The sequence below is a fragment of the Petromyzon marinus genome, chromosome 19, assembly GCF_048934315.1.
Source record: "Petromyzon marinus isolate PM22_M1 ecotype Great Lakes invasive population chromosome 19, UKy_Petmar_22M1.pri1.0, whole genome shotgun sequence".
Lineage (NCBI taxonomy): Eukaryota > Metazoa > Chordata > Hyperoartia > Petromyzontiformes > Petromyzontidae > Petromyzon > Petromyzon marinus.
Window position 1 is genome coordinate 2,167,619 of NC_133685.1, and position 17,165 is coordinate 2,184,783.

Consider the following 17,165-nt stretch of genomic DNA (forward strand, 5'->3'; position numbering starts at 1 on the left):
TGCATTGCTCACAACGCTTGCGCATGGACGACCCTGAGCCAAGCACTATCCAGGCTCAGCGCCTTCTTTTCTTCATCCGAGATCTGATGAGACTGGGTGCATTCCGGGCGACTTTGATGAGATTTTTTTTTAAACAATCAAGGACAATTATGGTTTCCACGGCAGGACTACAAAAGATTCCGTAAAGAGCTTTGAGCATCATCCTTGGAATTATCTGGCTAATAAAGTTTCTATTCATGAGCCATCAAACATCCCAATGCAAGACCTGAGCAGAAAAGTCTCGAGACTCAGTGAAGCTTTCCTGGGTTAAATATCGGGCATTATGATTACTCCAGCCATCCAAGTAATTTTAATTGTGCATGAACTGTGTTGTCATGTCGGTCTTACTAAACCAGTTGACTCATGTAAATAGGGGCAAGTTATGTTTAAAAAAACAAATCTTGTGTTAAATTTCGATTTAAAGCTTTCGTAACTGCAAGGATTCATCTTCTTTGGTTCTTTCGGTAAAGTCACGTAGAATGAGAATAAAATAATAAATTGATAAAATAAAATAACAATAAAATTCTCACGACGTTTCAGCCACAACACAAGCGGCCTTCATTAGTGCTGTCCTCCAGACAGTCTCGTCCCTTCACCTGATGAAGGCCGCTTGTGTTGTGGCCGAAACGTCGTGAGAATTGTATTGTGTTATTTTATCAATTTATTATTTTATTCTCATTCTACGTGACTTTACCGAAAGAACCAAAGAAGATAAATCTTGTGTTAAAGCATTTTTTGCGTAACATTGCTAATTTCACTACTCGTGCCTTGAGTGACAACCGCATCAACCACAACAACAGCGGTGGCCCCTCCACCCTCTCCTACCCCATCCTCCGCCTCCACGGCAGGACGGGGAAACAGGGCACCGCCTACAAAATTAAAACAACAAAGATGGCAACGCGTTAAGAACAAATGCCAGGCGTCGCCTACAATTTGAAGGAAACACACCGGGGGCACCGCCAAGGTGTTGAACTGTGAACTTCCCCCCCATCCCCCACCGCTAAGCTGGCGAGTCCGAGCGAGGGCCCAGCGGCGGGAGCATCAACCTCCCGTCGAAGAGTCGTCAATTAAAATGGAGGGCGCGCCACGGCCTGCGTGATTGCTGCTCCCCCGAGCATCAGCGCGACGACCTCGATGCCCCGCGGCTCCGAGGAAGGTCGTTGACCGGGTCGGCCTGCCCTCGTTCCATTTGGGGGCTTCACCTCGGGTCACCTTTCGACCCCCACACCCCCTCCCCCCACAAACGCCGTGTCACTCACGCGAGACTCCCGTCCTCGCCACACAGGCACAAGCATCGAAAATAAATACGGCTTTGTTTATGATTTTTTTATTTAAATATAACAAACTAAAATGAATTAAGCAGTAAAACTCTGGGGGAGTCGGGGGGAGGAGATGGGAAGGGTGAGGAGGGAGGGAAATTGAAGGACACCAGGGTGCCGCCTGGGTAAATCGGAGGCACTCACTCAAGTCACCGCACACTCGCTCTCTCGTTTCACTTCTGTCTTCACAAAAGCCACGGGACGAAAAGTAAAGCTAATATTCTTGCAGTGACATCTCGGGCCAGAAAACCCAACCCCTGGGTCACGCGACACGACACTTCAACAGCCATTTCGACCACCGCCTTCAGCCGCCGTCTCCCAGGGATGCGGCCCCCGCCACCCTGTACAGGGCCCCACCATCTTCCACGATCGGTCTCCCCGAGGCCGCAAACGCCGCACAGATTCGTATTCCCCGCTCGTTCATCTACCGCAGGCCAAGTCGGAGAAGCCGAGAGTCATGGCATCGGTGTCGCCTGGCAGAGGGTCGCAGTCTCACCGCTTCCTACCACCGCCGCGGCGGCAGCCAGGGGCGTTGGCAATCGCAGTGAGCGCCAAGAGCAGCAGAAGCAGCACCGTGGGGGTGCCCGGCCACACGGCGCTCAGAGCCCCGCACGCTTGGGCATCTTCTTGTAGACCTTGCGACGGCGCTTCTGCGAGTCGGACTCTTGTTGAGCGGAGGAGGCGGACGAGGCAGTGGCGCCGGGAGTGGTGGGACCGGGCCGTGGCCCGCTGGAAAAGGCGCCTGTGGGGTCGGTGGGGCTCCTGGCCGGCCTGGGAGGTGGGCCCCGGGTCGGTGGGGCGGTGCCCGCGGAGCCGGCCGCACCACCTGGCCCCCGGCGGCGGTCTTGGGTGTCCTTGAAGAGGCGATTGATGAAATCCTGGAACTCGCGACGGCTCTCCTCGTTGTGGCCGGGACTCGGGGGCCTGACGCGCAAAGACACATGTATGAGGCAAGACACGGACATAGATACACTCAAAGACACACAAGACAAGACAAAGACTCCATGTATAGCCTTAACAGACTGTTGAGGCAAGTATTACTATCAAACACCTATGAAGGCTGGAACAACACACAAGGGGGTGGGTGGCCAGTACCACGCCCGGCCGCCTTTGTCTCCCCCAGTGCCGATGTTTTTACGCACCGCACCAGGTACTCATTTGAGGCTGAGTCGACCTAGGGGAGGCCCAGGACCGGTTCAGATAATTGTCACTGTTGGCCGTGAGCGGGAATCGAACTTGGGTCGCCAGGTTCGTAGCGCAGCGCGCTAACCACTACACCACCGCTCCCCATCAAAAGACAAGGCAAAGACCCCTGTATAGCCTTAACAGACTGTTGGGGCAAGTGCTATTCGTGAGCACACACACACGGACAGACACACATGTGCAAACACACACAAACAAGAAGACAAGATCATGTAATGGTTTGGATGATGATGATGATGATCATAATGATCATGATAGTGATGATGCGGTGGTTTGGATGATGGTGATGATGCAGCAGTTTGAACGATGATGGCGATGATGCGGTAGTTTAGATGATGACAGGCGACGACGCGGTGGTTTGGACGACCGTGAAGGCGCGGTGGCTGCTGGGGCGGTCGTACCTGGCAGGAGGCCGGCGTGCGCGCCCGTTCTGTCCCAGCGACATGTGGTAGGCCACCGAGTGCGCGTCCGCGGGAATCGGAATCTGCTGACACGCCGCCCACTCTGCCGCAAACACAGTCGCCACCGCGATTCGTCTCTCCCCTCCCATTCGGCAATTGGACTATCGAAGTCGGTGTACTTCACTCAGTTCAGAGGGGGGGGGGGGGTGGGGGCACTTTCGCCGATAAGACATCATCGGTGCGAGGGCCGTTACACATTTGAAATCATTGGGGTTTGACGGCATATGTGGTATATATAGTGTCTGTTTGTGATATCTGTGACATGTGGTATGCACGGTGTGTGTGGTATATGTTTTGTGTGCGTGATGTGGTATGTGTTGTGTGTGTGTGATGTGTTGTGTGTGCGGTATATGTGGTGTGTGTGTGGTATGTGTGTCAGTCATCTCGGTCAGTCAACCCATGGCACCTGGGTCTGTCCCATGACCTCCTGCCAGCGGGTGTTCAACACTTCACGTGGCCTTAACGTGCAGATAGCCTGGCAAAAACGCCATGGTGATGTCACCGCCACTTAGTGGCGATGTCAGTTGTTGTTGTGTGGTATATGTAGTGTGTGTGTGTGGTATGTGTTGTGTGTGTGTGTGGTATGTGTTGTGTGTGTGTGGTATGTGTAGTGTGTGTGTGGTATATGTAGTGTGTGTGTGTGGTATGTGTTGTGTGGCATGCTCGTGGTTTGTATCGTACGGCACGCTATGCGTGCCGCACCATCTGTGCGCGGTGCACCTTTTGCACCGCCCACACCCACTACTGACCTCAACTGCCCGCCCGCTTCCCACCACATCGGCACTTCCTCTCCAGCAAAAGCTACCCCGACAAAACCGAGGTACAGGCGAGTGGCGGCAGCGTCGCGCGGAGAGAGGGAGTGGCACCTGTGACGTCGTAGATGCACCCGTCGACGAAGGCGAAGAACGTGACCTTGAAGCCGAGCATTCTCGACTCGGCCCAGAAGTCTCCCTCGGAGGCCGAGTGCCGCGCGTTACAGCGGGCGCAGTAGCGCGCCTCCCACGGCGAGCGCTCCACCTCGTACCGCCTGGCGACAAGCGCACGGAACAACCACCGAGTGGGTGCAGCAGGCGGGTCAGCACAACGACTCTCGTCAGTACGACACAACCAGTGAGTGCAGAGAGAGGACGCTGGCCAACTCGGGGGGGTCGGGAGGCGGTGGGGAATGTGAGGGCGGTGGTGACGGTGGCCCTCACCGGTGCTTGCCGTTGCAGTGTGTGCAGCTCATGGTGTTCATGGCCTCCTTGAGGTCCTCGTGCAGCCGTACCAAGAACTCGTCCATCGCGCGACTCATCTCGCTCTGCTCCGCACGTTTCCTGCAAACGCGCGCGCGCGCGCACCCACAAATGAGCTCGCACGCCAACATGTACACAGGCCACCGTGTCCACAGCCAGAAACACAACACGAAAGCACAAAGGTAAACGTCCCCTGTGTAGCCTACACAGGCTGTTGGGGCAAGTGCTGTTAGCAAGTAGCACCTATGAAGACGGGCATGGCACACGAGGGGGTGGGTGGCCAGCACCACGCCCTGCCGTCTTTGTCTCCCTAGTGGCGATAGTTACACATAGTACTAGGTACTCAATTGAGGCCGATTCGACCTAGGGGAGGCCCCGGACCGATTCAGTTAATGGTATACACAAGCACAGAAAATGCGCGCGTTGGTGCGCTAACCGGAGAGAAATACACGAGTGAACAGGCGCCAGGTGGCAGAGCTGACAGTCGGGGTGAGAGGAAACGGGGATGGGCCCTCACATATCATGCTGCTGTTTGCGTGCGGGGTCAGACAGGATGTCCCACGCCGCTCGCAGAACCTTGAAGGCCTCCTCGGCACGCGGGTGTTGGCACTTGTCCGGATGAACCTGGGGGTGGGAGGGGGATGGGGTGGGGTGGGGGGGCAGCAGTCACAACACCACAGATGCCATGAGTCACAACCCACGAATACCAGGATTAGTGGTGTGTGTTGTAGGGCAATGATATTCATCAACGCAGTTTTTTTTTTTCCGTAGCGCAAGCGATGACTACAAGTTTACGTAAATCATGGGGCGTCACGGTGAATACAACTGCTCAACAAAGACAAAAGCTTGACAGACGACCTGAGACGACCAAGATGAACTTGCCTGAATGAAGACACTGACTGAGATCGTTTAGTGATGTTATGCGAGACTGCAGGGGACGGAGCAAGAGCAATAATGGTAATTTGCTACACGTGTGGAAAAATATTTACTGAGTTCACCAATTGGCTGATCTGAAAACACTGGGGGTGTGAGAAAATACATTAGCACCTAATACCAATATTTCATAACTATGGGTTATTGACCAATGAGACTGCTTTAGTTGACTCCACTCGAGAGATTGACTACATGCGAACCCACAGAGCATGACTTGAAGACTTGATTCAAATTAAACATGCTGACTAAACCAACACTCTGTAGGGCAGGGTGGTGCAAAGGACCCCCCTGCTGCTGCTGCTGCCCACAGCCTTAAACGTCCTACCAGCACGGCGAGACGCCTGTACGCGCGCCGCAGCTCCGACTCGGACACATCGGCGTCCAGCCCCAGCACGGCGTACGGATCCATCTCTTCCTCGGTCGCGCCTGCCAGCGCCAGTAGGCGCTCCACCACCTCGCCAGCCGGCTCACGGCTCCCGCCGGTCGCCTGCGCCCGCCCTGTGCTGCCACTGCTCCTCCGCTGTTCCTGCCTGTCGGCGCCGGCGCCACCTGCACCGGCCAAAGGAGGGGTGGTGGAGGCGGAGAGCGTTGGGTGAAACTAAATTATTAAAATCGAAAGTATTTTTATTTCACCAGGTAAGGCCCATTGAGCTATTAGCTTCTTTTTCAGATGCGACCTGGCTATCACATGGAAATTTATTGCAACCAAATACTGTACTCTCAACGCACGTTTCTAAATGTGGAGAAAAAAACCGGAGGACCCGGTAGAAAATATATGCAAACATGGGGAGAGAGACACGCAAATATACAGGCATCAGAGTCGGGATCGAACCCACAACCTCCTCCATACCAGGCGAGGAAGTTAACATCTCACCACCGTGGTGCCACACATTAAACGGAGGTCGAAATGCTGCTGCTATCATAGTTAAGACACCGATACATCTTCTCCACTGCACAACTGGACCGTGGCTGTCCTGGGCCCATGACCGAGCCAACCTGGAGCAGCTCAGGAGGCGTACCGGCCGAGAAACCGAGCCGCCACAATGACATCATATTGCGTCACGTGCCATGAACCCCATTTGCATTATTAGATTGACTTTGAAAGTTTTAACCGTGATGGTGGCTGATTTGTGGAACTGCCCACGTTTGCCGTCACGTTCGAGACTCGTGCGATGACGCATTGGGAAAAGTGTCTGAAATGTCCGACCCAAACCGTGGAACCGCCCTGGTGTAAATCGCCCCGGCACGATTGCGCGCTTACGCACCACCAAGCCTCTGCCGGCAAAACATCCACGCCTCCCCGAGCCGGCAGACGATGCACGTTCGGCGCACCACCGCGCTAGCAGCCTGCCACGCCACCCCAACCACCTTCCACGGCTGCACCCGTAGGAGCCAGCCGCACAACGCCGCATAGCCCGGCAGCCGTTCCAGCGCCGGCAGCACGAACCCCAGCGTCGCCTTGCGCAGCACCCGCAGGAACAGCAGTGCGGCCGTGAGCACGGCGGCGGAAGCGGCGCAGCCCAGCGCCACCACCAGAGTGCCCGCCCGCCCGCTCCACCGCACCGCGAGACGCCTCGCGGCATCCGCAGCCGCTCGCGCCAGCGCGAAGTAGTGGGGCAGCCGGCGCTGGAGGGCGGCGCCCTCGGAGACCAGCGACAGCGCGGCCGTCTCGATCAGCTCCCCGACCACGGCCGCCAGCAGGACAATGGTGTTGACCAGCGTGGATCCGCCCGTCCACACATGCCGCCCGCACAGCTGCAGGAAGGCCTCCAAAGTACGCGGGCGGCCGCCCTTGCGTTGCTGGCCCTTCTTGCCGGCTCTGCCGTGGCCCTGCCGGGCGCCTGCCGTGGAGCCGCACCTCTCCCGCTGCCGTTCGCCAGGCACCTCCGCCCTCTCGGCTCGCCGCTTCTGCTTCTTGCCTCCCTGGCCGTTGGCGATACCGCCGTCGGGCAATTTGCCGCCATTGCCGCTTTCGGGAAAGCCATCGTACTCGTGAGAGGTCGCGCCGCATGACGCCGAAGGCGCTGGTCCAGCCGGTGGAGGTGACGCCAATTCTTCGGGGGTCGTTCCATCTGTCCACTGATCATGAGCGCACGTGTCCGTGTGGGAGCTGTCAAACAGGGCGGCGTTGGTCAGCCCTTCACCGTCACCACCACCGTCGAACAGGGTGGCGTCGTCGCCGCCAGCTCGTTCGCCGGAGCCTGGCGAGCCTTCCCCCGGACCGGCGTCGCTCTCGCAGCCGGGATATCCGGAGGGTTCGACGCCCTGACCCCTCGCGCTGCACTCTACCGAGCCCCCGTGATGCATCCCTCCAGGACTCGCTCTGTTGCCAGCGCTGCCCGAGATGCCATCCAGCACGGGGGGGCCCGACTCGGGGCCAAGAGTCTCCACCAAGTGGGGCCGGCTCAGAGCGCTGGGGCCGCTGGTCCCAGCGCTACCGCCCCCCTCGCCCGTTGCGCACTTTGCACTGGCGGCAGCCGTATTAGCGCCAGCAGGAGTTGGGTCGCGGTGAAAGGGAGAGCGGATGCTGCACAGGTGCTCCTGGCTGTCCGTGTCCATCAGGGAGTCCACCAGCCTTCAGCGGAGCCACATCCCGGTTCCCGCATGGGTCCGGCGCCACCGCACAAGACGGGCGAGCGTCGGCGTCAGGAGAGGGGAACCAGGCCCGGAGATGAGGCTCGTGAAGGCTACGACCGCCGCTATCGCCGCCCAGGGGACCTGCAAGCACATCGCCAATGTCAAGTCGGGAGCGCATGCGAACATATAACACACACGTGGATTTATTTTTGTATTAAAACTCACCGATGTAAGGTGCAGATTGAATTGTGAACAGGATAAATAGGCATGTAACAATGCGTACTCTAGATTACAATGGATTCTTACAATATTTCATACATAAAATGTTAATTGCGCAAGTGAATGGAGGGTGATGATGCATTCTAGGTTTTAACAAGAGAGGGTGCGAAGGAGAATGGTGATGAGTTCCAAAGTTCAGAGGCATAGGTTGTAAACGGTGGTTAGTCCGGTCCACAACAACTTGTGGAATTTTAGTTTTCATGCAGTCAATCACTTAGTCTAGTTGACTAAAGCAGTCACAGAATAAATCAACACTCAGTGTTAAAAAAAATAGGAGATGCACGCAAATATCCCTCTAAGTCTAATTAGGTCAGCCAACAGTGAACACAGTGATATGTTTATATACTGTATAGCTAATAACCATTTTTGGTCTTCCTCCGTGCACCGATGTCTCCAACAAAGTGACTAGATTATCTAAGTCTGCGCCTTCATTCACACTCGTTAGTTTCGTCTCTTGCCAGAGTCGTCTCATCATCACGCTTTTGGTCTTTGGTGGGCAGTCATCAATAATGTCATCTTTGCTCAGTCACTCAATTAGATGAAAAGTTCGTGGGATATTTTCATCTCTAATTTAGTTTAGAAACTAAAACTGCGATCTAGGATTGGGCAAATTGCTTTGCGCCCGTTGGTTCATTAAACCAACGCAAACCGCTGCGGTGAAATGAGAATCATTAACACGAGGGATATAGGCAGGCATAGGGTGGAATAATTCAACAAACTTTTAGAAGAACGCTAGATCACAAATACCAGTTGGAAGAGACAACGGGAGGCAATGAAAGACAGATAATAAATGTTGGGCTATAATAATTGAAATCCATGCTCAACCTCGGCATACAAACATACATGTTGAAGACTCAGTCAGCCAGAACGTTTTGTCCAATTCAATTGTGTTTAACCACCACACTGCGGGCCACAAAACTTAACTGGGTGTCACGGTGGTGAGATGTTAACTGCCTTGCCTGGTATACAGGGAGTCATGGGTTCGATCCCGACCCTGACACCTGCTGTATATTTGGAGGTTGCATATTCTCCTCGTGGTCGAGTGGATCTCCTCCGGATCCTCGGGTTTTTCCCTCCACATTTAGAATCAACACGCGTTTAGAGTATTTGGCTGCTGTAAATTTCCACACGATGAGCCACTTGGTTGAGCTATCATGTGTGACCAGGTCGCTTCTGAAAAAAAGCACAGTTTAATATTTCTGCTTCCTGTACTTTGGATTTCCCTCTCATTGCCTCTTTTCTTAGATTCGTATCAATCCACTGCTGGATGATGGCCTCTGCAAGCCGTCACCGCCACCAACGCCACTCATGATCTTGCGGTCAAATAACCCACCGAGCACTTGCACTTGAACCAATTCCATTGCTCCGTCTCTCTTAAGTAATCTAAAGTAATTATAGCTGAGCTCAATTGGCCACTTGGCGTTTTGCACCGATGGGCCTGTGGCTGAGCAACAGTGATTTAAAAGAGCAAACACACACACACGGCATTGCCTCGCGTAACGTACACACGCATAAAACATATCAACCGCATTATATATACAAACAACTACGATCCTGGAACGTCGGGCCCACGTGTCTCCACTTGACGGGGAAGCGTAAGTTCCTCGCTCGGGCAACATTTTGAAGCAGCACAGGGCAAAGCAACGCGAGCTACTGTTGGCCTGTACTGCACTGTGCGTCTGTGCGGCGATCCCTCCACCCCACAACCCCGCCTTCACCAACCCCACATATCCCTCATCCAGCAGTGGAATAACACAACAGTTTTAATTGTACAACCCGTCGGGCGTAATGAGGAAATGTACAAGCTTGAAATATTAACACGTAGGCATTCGCGGGGAATGTCATCCATAATACAGGTGTTTTTGGTTCGATCGCGTAAATAAGTATATAAATATGCCGTTAAACCCGCTACCACCCGACAACCAATTACAGTAGTAAGGTTTTTTCGCGTAACGAATTGGCATGTTCTGTTTACGTGACAAACCTTACTAATTGGTCGTGTCGGGTGTTGGCGGGTTTAACGACACATTTATATATATTTACGCGATATAACCCCAAAAAAAACTGTATTTTAAATATTAGCTTCCCGTAACGATCCCTTAAATGCAGAACCCTGACATGGTTAACCCCCTTCAAAGGACTGAGGGCTTCAAGACGGGATATGAAATGGCTCGTGCTTAAACCCAGCAGCGAATTGATCACGGGTGCTGCCGTGATTATTGTGAAGTTTCGGTCACAGTTCCTATGATCACTGTTACAATGCTTTTATGGCTTTATTTTGGTGATTTCGAAAAGTTTTTTTGGTTGGGCCATGTTTTTTTGTTGTAGCACGGAGTTAGAATAATGGCTTTAATTCTAAGTTGTCTTGTGGTTGTTGTTGTTTGACTTGCATCCCACTGGGATTTGTTGCACAGAGCGTTACGGTGATTTTACTGGAAGATTTTTGCTGTTTTTCCTGGATTTTCCTGTTTGCGTATAGTCACTTTAAGATGTTTTCTTGTTCATGTGTTTTGTATGTTGCGGTTGCACCCGATTCAAGAGCCGAATGGCTCACAGGGCTATCTCCAGATATATAAAAGGCAAATTTGTGATTATGTGCGTCTGTTCAAAATGTTCATCGTACTTCCCGACATGCAACAAACTTGAAATTTGCGATGTGGGTACTTTCCAGACTGTACTCCATGCAAAAATTATTAAAAAACCACTTCAGTGGTTATTTTGGGGGAGCTCAATAATGCATATATTTTTTGCACGGCAAGTGGGCCGTGACGTCGTCAAATCTGTCACGTGACCCGCGCATGTGGAAGCGTAACGCATTGTAGCGTAGCGGTTAGCGCGCCGCGCTACGAACCCGGCGACCCGAGTTCGATTCCCACTCACAGCCACCACCGGCGACGATTATTTTAACCGCTCCTGGGCCTCCCCTAGGTCGACTCAGCCTCAAACGAGTAACTGCTGTGGTGTGTGAACATCGCCACTGGGGAGACAAAGGCGGCCGGGCGTGGTGCTGTCACCCACCCCCTCGTACCAAATAAATTGAAACTGAAATGAACAAGAAGACACACACACACATCTCTCCCATGTGTTTAAGGGTAGTCGCCTCACTTCCTCTCTCATCGAGGGCAACAGCGAGAGGCGGCGGCTTGCAGGTTTCTTGACTCGGCAACGAAACCGGCAGCAGGCACAATGCTATACACATGCACCGTGTGTACATATATGACATCCGATGGCAGACTATCTACGTAAAGAAACTCAACGTACATACATACATGCACGATAAGCTGCACAATTCAGTTTCTCAAGACGCTCCCTGCGCGTGCAGCGAAACGTCGGGACACCGGGGAGAAGGGGGGGGAGAGAGCTGCGTTGCAACAACTGAGAAAAACTGCGGCAGGAACGGACGTGGAACCTGTACACCCTGAATGTGTGCCGAACTTATTTCGCACCATACGTAGCCAACCGTGCTAATCGGAGGTGCTTCGGACCCCAGATTCCAGACATCGACCCCAACCACAGAACCCCCGGGGACTCCAGGTACAGGAAGCTCGGATCCCCAACATCTTCACGGTCCAGATGCAGAACCATGAGGGGGTTCTACAAATCCCTGGACTGTGGGACGTAGAACCAGTGACACCCCCCCACCACCACCCCGTTACCTTGGATGCCGGGACGCAGTAACTCTGAGCACTCGGTCCGATGCAACCGCCCCGCGCGCAGCCTTAGAACTTCTAAGGCTTGCAGACCTTAGTTCAAACCCCCCGAACCGCTGGAAACCTATAACCCTGCAGAACCCCACACCCCGTGAACCGTTTTCCTTGAATCCGGAACCCATAAACCCTGGGGTCTGTTAACGCGCAAACCCACACAACTCCCAGAACGCCTGACCTCTGGACCCCCCTCGAGAGAACGATTCACCCTCGCAACTCCAATCGACGCACACCTCCACTTCCGAACTCTCCCCCCCTCCCACCAACTCTAAAACTCTAAAACCTTTGAACCCTTTCGAAAACAACGTTGCAGATGCCCGGCACCGCTGGGTAGACAATCCAAACCCCGTGGGCGTCAGAGGGCCGCGCAGAGCACGTAAACCCGCTAAAGACATTGCCACCGAGAGCCGAAGAATCCTCAACGACAGAGCCCACTCGGGAACGTCTGGAGACCGTCTAGAGGTTAAAAAAAACCCCAATCCCCCGACTGTTTATAGTGCGGAGCCTCAACCCCGGAACCCACTGACCCCTTGGGCGTCTCGCACCACGCAGCCGCGACACTCCGGCACCGCCAAACTCCGGGGGGGGGGGGGGAGGTTCGTGAGGGAGTTAGGGGAGCCCGTGGAGACCCCCAGCCACCTCAACCACGGAACCCCTCAAGCTCAGATATCCCCTCACCACGACGCCCCTAGGGCCGAGCCCCCAGCTGTAGGCCCCTGCGTACCCGTGCCAAGCGTTGCCGTGTCCGTCCTCCGCTCTCCGAGCTGTGCGTAGCGGCGAATGAAACGAAACACCCTGCAGCGACAGCTCTGTGGCAGCAGCAGCAACAGCAGCAGTGGCTGTAGCAGCAGCAGCAGCGGGTGACAACAAGGAGCTCAACGCTGAAGCTCCGAGGCCGTCACTTCGCCTCCTCCTCTTCCACCTCCACCGCCGCCGCCACCACCACGCCGAACGCCCGCCGCCATGACGGCCGCGTCACGTGACCGCCGTGACCCCGCGACCCCCGGCGGCGGCGGTGTCGTCACGGAGAGGACCGGAATGGTGAAGTATGGTCTATTGACCTAGAGTGGTGAAGTATGGTCTATTTACCTAGAGTGGTGAAGTATGGTCTGTTTACCTAGAGTGGTGAAGTATGGTCTATTTACCTAGAGTGGTGAAGTATGGTCTATTTACCTAGAGTGGTGAAGTATGGTCTATTTACCTAGAGTGGTGAAGTCTATTTACCTAGAGTGGTGAAGTATGGTCTATTTACCTAGAGTGGTGAAGTATGGTCTATTGACCTAGAGTGGTGAAGTATGGTCTGTTTACCTAGAGTGGTGAAGTATGGTCTATTTACCTAGAGTGGTGAAGTATGGTCTATTTACTGATAGTGGAGAAGTATGGTCTATTTACCTAGAGTGGTGAAGTATGGTCTATTTACCTAGAGTGGTGAAGTCTATTTACCTAGAGTGGTGAAGTATGGTCTATTTACCTAGAGTGGTGAAGTATGGTCTATTGACCTAGAGTGGTGAAGTATGGTATATTTACCGAGAGTGGTGAAGTATGGTCTATTTACCTAGAGTGGTGAAGTATGGTCTATTTACCTAGAGTGGTGAAGTATGGTCTGTTTACCTAGAGTGGTGAAGTATGGTCTATTTACCTAGAGTGGTGAAGTATGGTCTATTTACCTAGAGTGGTGAAGTCTATTTACCTAGAGTGGTGAAGTATGGTCTATTTACCTAGAGTGGTGAAGTATGGTCTGTTTACCTAGAGTGGTGAAGTATGGTCTATTTACCTAGAGTGGTGAAGTATGGTCTATTTACCTAGAGTGGTGAAGTCTATTTACCTAGAGTGGTGAAGTATGGTCTATTTACCTAGAGTGGTGAAGTATGGTCTATTGACCTAGAGTGGTGAAGTATGGTATATTTACCGAGTGGTGAAGTATGGTCTATTTACCTAGAGTGGTGAAGTATGGTCTATTTACTGAGAGTGGAGAAGTATGGTCTATTTACCTAGAGTGGTGAAGTATGGTCTATTTACCTAGAGTGGTGAAGTATGGTCTGTTTACCTAGAGTGGTGAAGTATGGTCTATTTACCTAGAGTGGTGAAGTATGGTCTATTTACCTAGAGTGGTGAAGTATGGTCTATTTACCTAGAGTGGTGAAGTCTATTTACCTAGAGTGGTGAAGTATGGTCTATTTACATAGAGTGGTGAAGTATGGTCTATTGACCTAGAGTGGTGAAGTATGGTCTGTTTACCTAGAGTGGTGAAGTATGGTCTATTTACCTAGAGTGGTGAAGTATGGTCTATTTACTGAGAGTGGAGAAGTATGGTCTATTTACCTAGAGTGGTGAAGTATGGTCTATTTACCTAGAGTGGTGAAGTCTATTTACCTAGAGTGGTGAAGTATGGTCTATTTACCTAGAGTGGTGAAGTATGGTCTATTGACCTAGAGTGGTAAAGTATGGTATATTTACCGAGAGTGGTGAAGTATGGTCTATTTACCTAGAGTGGTGAAGTATGGTCTATTTACCTAGAGTGGTGAAGTATGGTCTGTTTACCTAGAGTGGTGAAGTATGGTCTATTTACCTAGAGTGGTGAAGTATGGTCTATTTACCTAGAGTGGTGAAGTCTATTTACCTAGAGTGGTGAAGTATGGTCTATTTACCTAGAGTGGTGAAGTATGGTCTGTTTACCTAGAGTGGTGAAGTATGGTCTATTTACCTAGAGTGGTGAAGTATGGTCTATTTACCTAGAGTGGTGAAGTCTATTTACCTAGAGTGGTGAAGTATGGTCTATTTACCTAGAGTGGTGAAGTATGGTCTATTGACCTAGAGTGGTGAAGTATGGTATATTTACCGAGTGGTGAAGTATGGTCTATTTACCTAGAGTGGTGAAGTATGGTCTATTTACCTAGAGTGGTGAAGTATGGTCTGTTTACCTAGAGTGGTGAAGTATGGTCTATTTACCTAGAGTGGTGAAGTATGGTCTATTTACTGAGAGTGGAGAAGTATGGTCTATTTACCTAGAGTGGTGAAGTATGGTCTATTTACCTAGAGTGGTGAAGTATGGTCTATTTACCTAGAGTGGTGAACTATGGTCTATTTACCTAGAGTGGTGAAGTATGGTCTATTTACCTAGAGTGGTGGAGTATGGTCTATTTACCTAGCGTGGTGAAGTATGGTCTGTTTACCTAGAGTGGTGAAGTATGGTCTATTTACCTAGCGTGGTGAAGTATGGTCTGTTTACCTAGAGTGGTGAAGTATGGTCTATTTACCTAGAGTGGTGAAGTATGGTCTGTTTACCTAGAGTGGTGAAGTATGGTCTATTGACCTAGAGTGGTGAAGTATGGTCTATTTACCGAGAGTGGTGAAGTATGGTCACTTTACCTAGAGTGGTGAAGTATGGTCTATTTACCTAGAGTGGTGAAGTCTATTTACCTAGTGGTGAAGTATGGTCTATTGACCTAGAGTGGTGAAGTATGGTCTATTTACCTAGCGTGGTGAAGTATGGTCTGTTTACCTAGAGTGGTGAAGTATGGTCTATTTACCTAGAGTGGTGAATTATGGTCTATTTACCTAGAGTGGTGAAGTATGGTCTGTTTACCTAGAGTGGTGAAGTATGGTCTATTTACCGACACCGGCGTGGGGGTTGCAGGCTCTTCATCCAGCAGTGGATTTGACAAAGGGCTGCGATGCATTAGAGTCGTTATTATTATGATGATGATGACCTTGTTAAATAGGCTTCGTTGATTCTATTATAATCGGATGAAAATAACCTCGAAGGGCAGATAACAGCGAACAAACGCTGAAAAGTGCGTACAGAAATGCAGTTCAGGCGAAATGCCATACTCGGCATTTCGTTTTAAGCGGAGTCGGAGGCAGCCAGGGGTTGATGGGCCACGCCGCACGTCAGGGGCAACGTTGTTGACCTCAGTGATGTCCCCCCCCCCCGCCGTGAAACTGCATGGCTTGTCAACCCACACGTGCTCTGGTATCAGGCGAATTGAGTTGTTGCGGGTCCGTGCGGCGTTCAGCCGTTTCAATGCGGGCAACAACATGCGTTTTGTCTATGTGTTTGTGTTTCTCCCTCGTGATGGGCAGTTCCGGATTAAGCTCGTGCGGGGCTTGTAGCATATGTTATAAAGGGGCCCTAAATAACAAACAAAAAACACGTAAATATTAAAACACAAATATTTAACTTGCATAGTAAAGTAATTGTATTTTTTCATTTTCTATACAGCCAGATAATACGACAAATCGCTAACTTTAAACACCCAGTCGTTCGTAAAAGTTGAAGGCGGTATAGTACTATAGTAATCGAGCAAGTGCAGAATCACTGAACCGGAATTGATAGCTTGAAAGTGCGGGGCCCGTAGCATATGTAGCTACTTTTGCTATTAGAATTATCCGGCACTGGTGATGGAACTTTGCAGGATGAACGTTGAGATTTATATGGGCACGGGGTGACCAATGAAGTCTGAATTGGTCTGTAATACGATAGGCACTGATGACGGGTTTACAGGTATGAGACTAATAATGGATTATATGTATGTTGAACTTCTTTCGCACCCTACGTAGCCAACCGCGTTAATTGGAGGCGCGGGGGAAGGACAGCAAACTCGACACAAAAAGCAGTCGTCAAGAAATGAGTTTGTCAATCTGGATGATTTAAAAGTGCACAGCTCCCGTGGCGTCCTAACATCGGAAGGAAGAGCGTTCCAGACGGCCGCAGAAGCGAATCTGAAAGCGCCGCGCGATGCAGCGGTGACCACCGCCTTTGTTCGATGGTTAACCAAAAGCCGCTGCTGCTGCTGCTGCTTCAAGGATGACAACCGGAGTGTCGCGTGATTGTTCATTGCTCCTTAACGAGATCAGCGAGGTATTGTGGTTCATTTGTGGCAAGCATTCGTGTGCAATGAGTGCGACCTTAAAATGTATCCGTTCGGCAACCGGATTGGCAGCCAAAGGCTGCAAACACCCCCGAATCACGCATATAACGGGGGTGGAGTGATTAATTCAGCTGCTGTGCAGGATATTATATTGTGATGATGGGAGTATGGTGGAGGTATTATTTGCTGTTGTATTTGGCTGCTATAAATGTCCACATGATAAGCCACTTAATTGAGCTGTTATTTGTGGCGGGATCGCTTCTGAAAAAGAGCCATGTAGCTCAGTAAATACGTTCTTTACCTGGTAAAATAAAAAAGAACGTTTCACGTGACCACGGGGAGAACATGCCAACTCAAAATATGTAGGCGTCAAGGTTAGGATCGAACCCACGATCTCCTGTATACCTGGCGAGGTAGTTAACATCTCGCCTCTCGCCAAACCGCCTTGATAAACGGCTCCAAGCAGGGCTTCATTTCCCATCGAATACATTTTCGAGAGCTCAGTCCCGGGCAGCTCCAGCTGATATGAATCCCAGGCTAC

The 17,165-nt window shown here is 51.5% G+C and overlaps 1 protein-coding gene across 2 annotated transcripts; it reads right to left on the reverse strand.

Moving 5' to 3' along the window:
- Nucleotides 1–1,350: 1,350 nt before the first annotated feature.
- On the reverse strand, nt 1,351–12,758 carry DNAJC14 (DnaJ heat shock protein family (Hsp40) member C14). Of its 2 annotated transcripts, none has more exons than XM_076068052.1 (8): nt 12,484–12,758; nt 6,456–7,908; nt 5,516–5,739; nt 4,775–4,881; nt 4,219–4,338; nt 3,889–4,049; nt 2,963–3,065; nt 1,351–2,282 (listed from the first exon to the last, which is right to left on the reverse strand). In XM_076068052.1, the coding sequence occupies exons 2-8, from the start codon at nt 7,747–7,749 to the stop codon at nt 1,958–1,960; spliced, it is 2,334 nt and encodes a 777-aa protein (XP_075924167.1). In that variant the 5' UTR covers nt 7,750–7,908; nt 12,484–12,758; the 3' UTR covers nt 1,351–1,957. The 2 variants fall into 2 exon arrangements, with proteins under 2 accessions (XP_075924167.1, XP_032813192.1); XM_032957301.2 differs by having other exon boundaries at nt 12,478–12,758.
- Between the last annotated feature and the right edge of the window lie 4,407 nt (nt 12,759–17,165).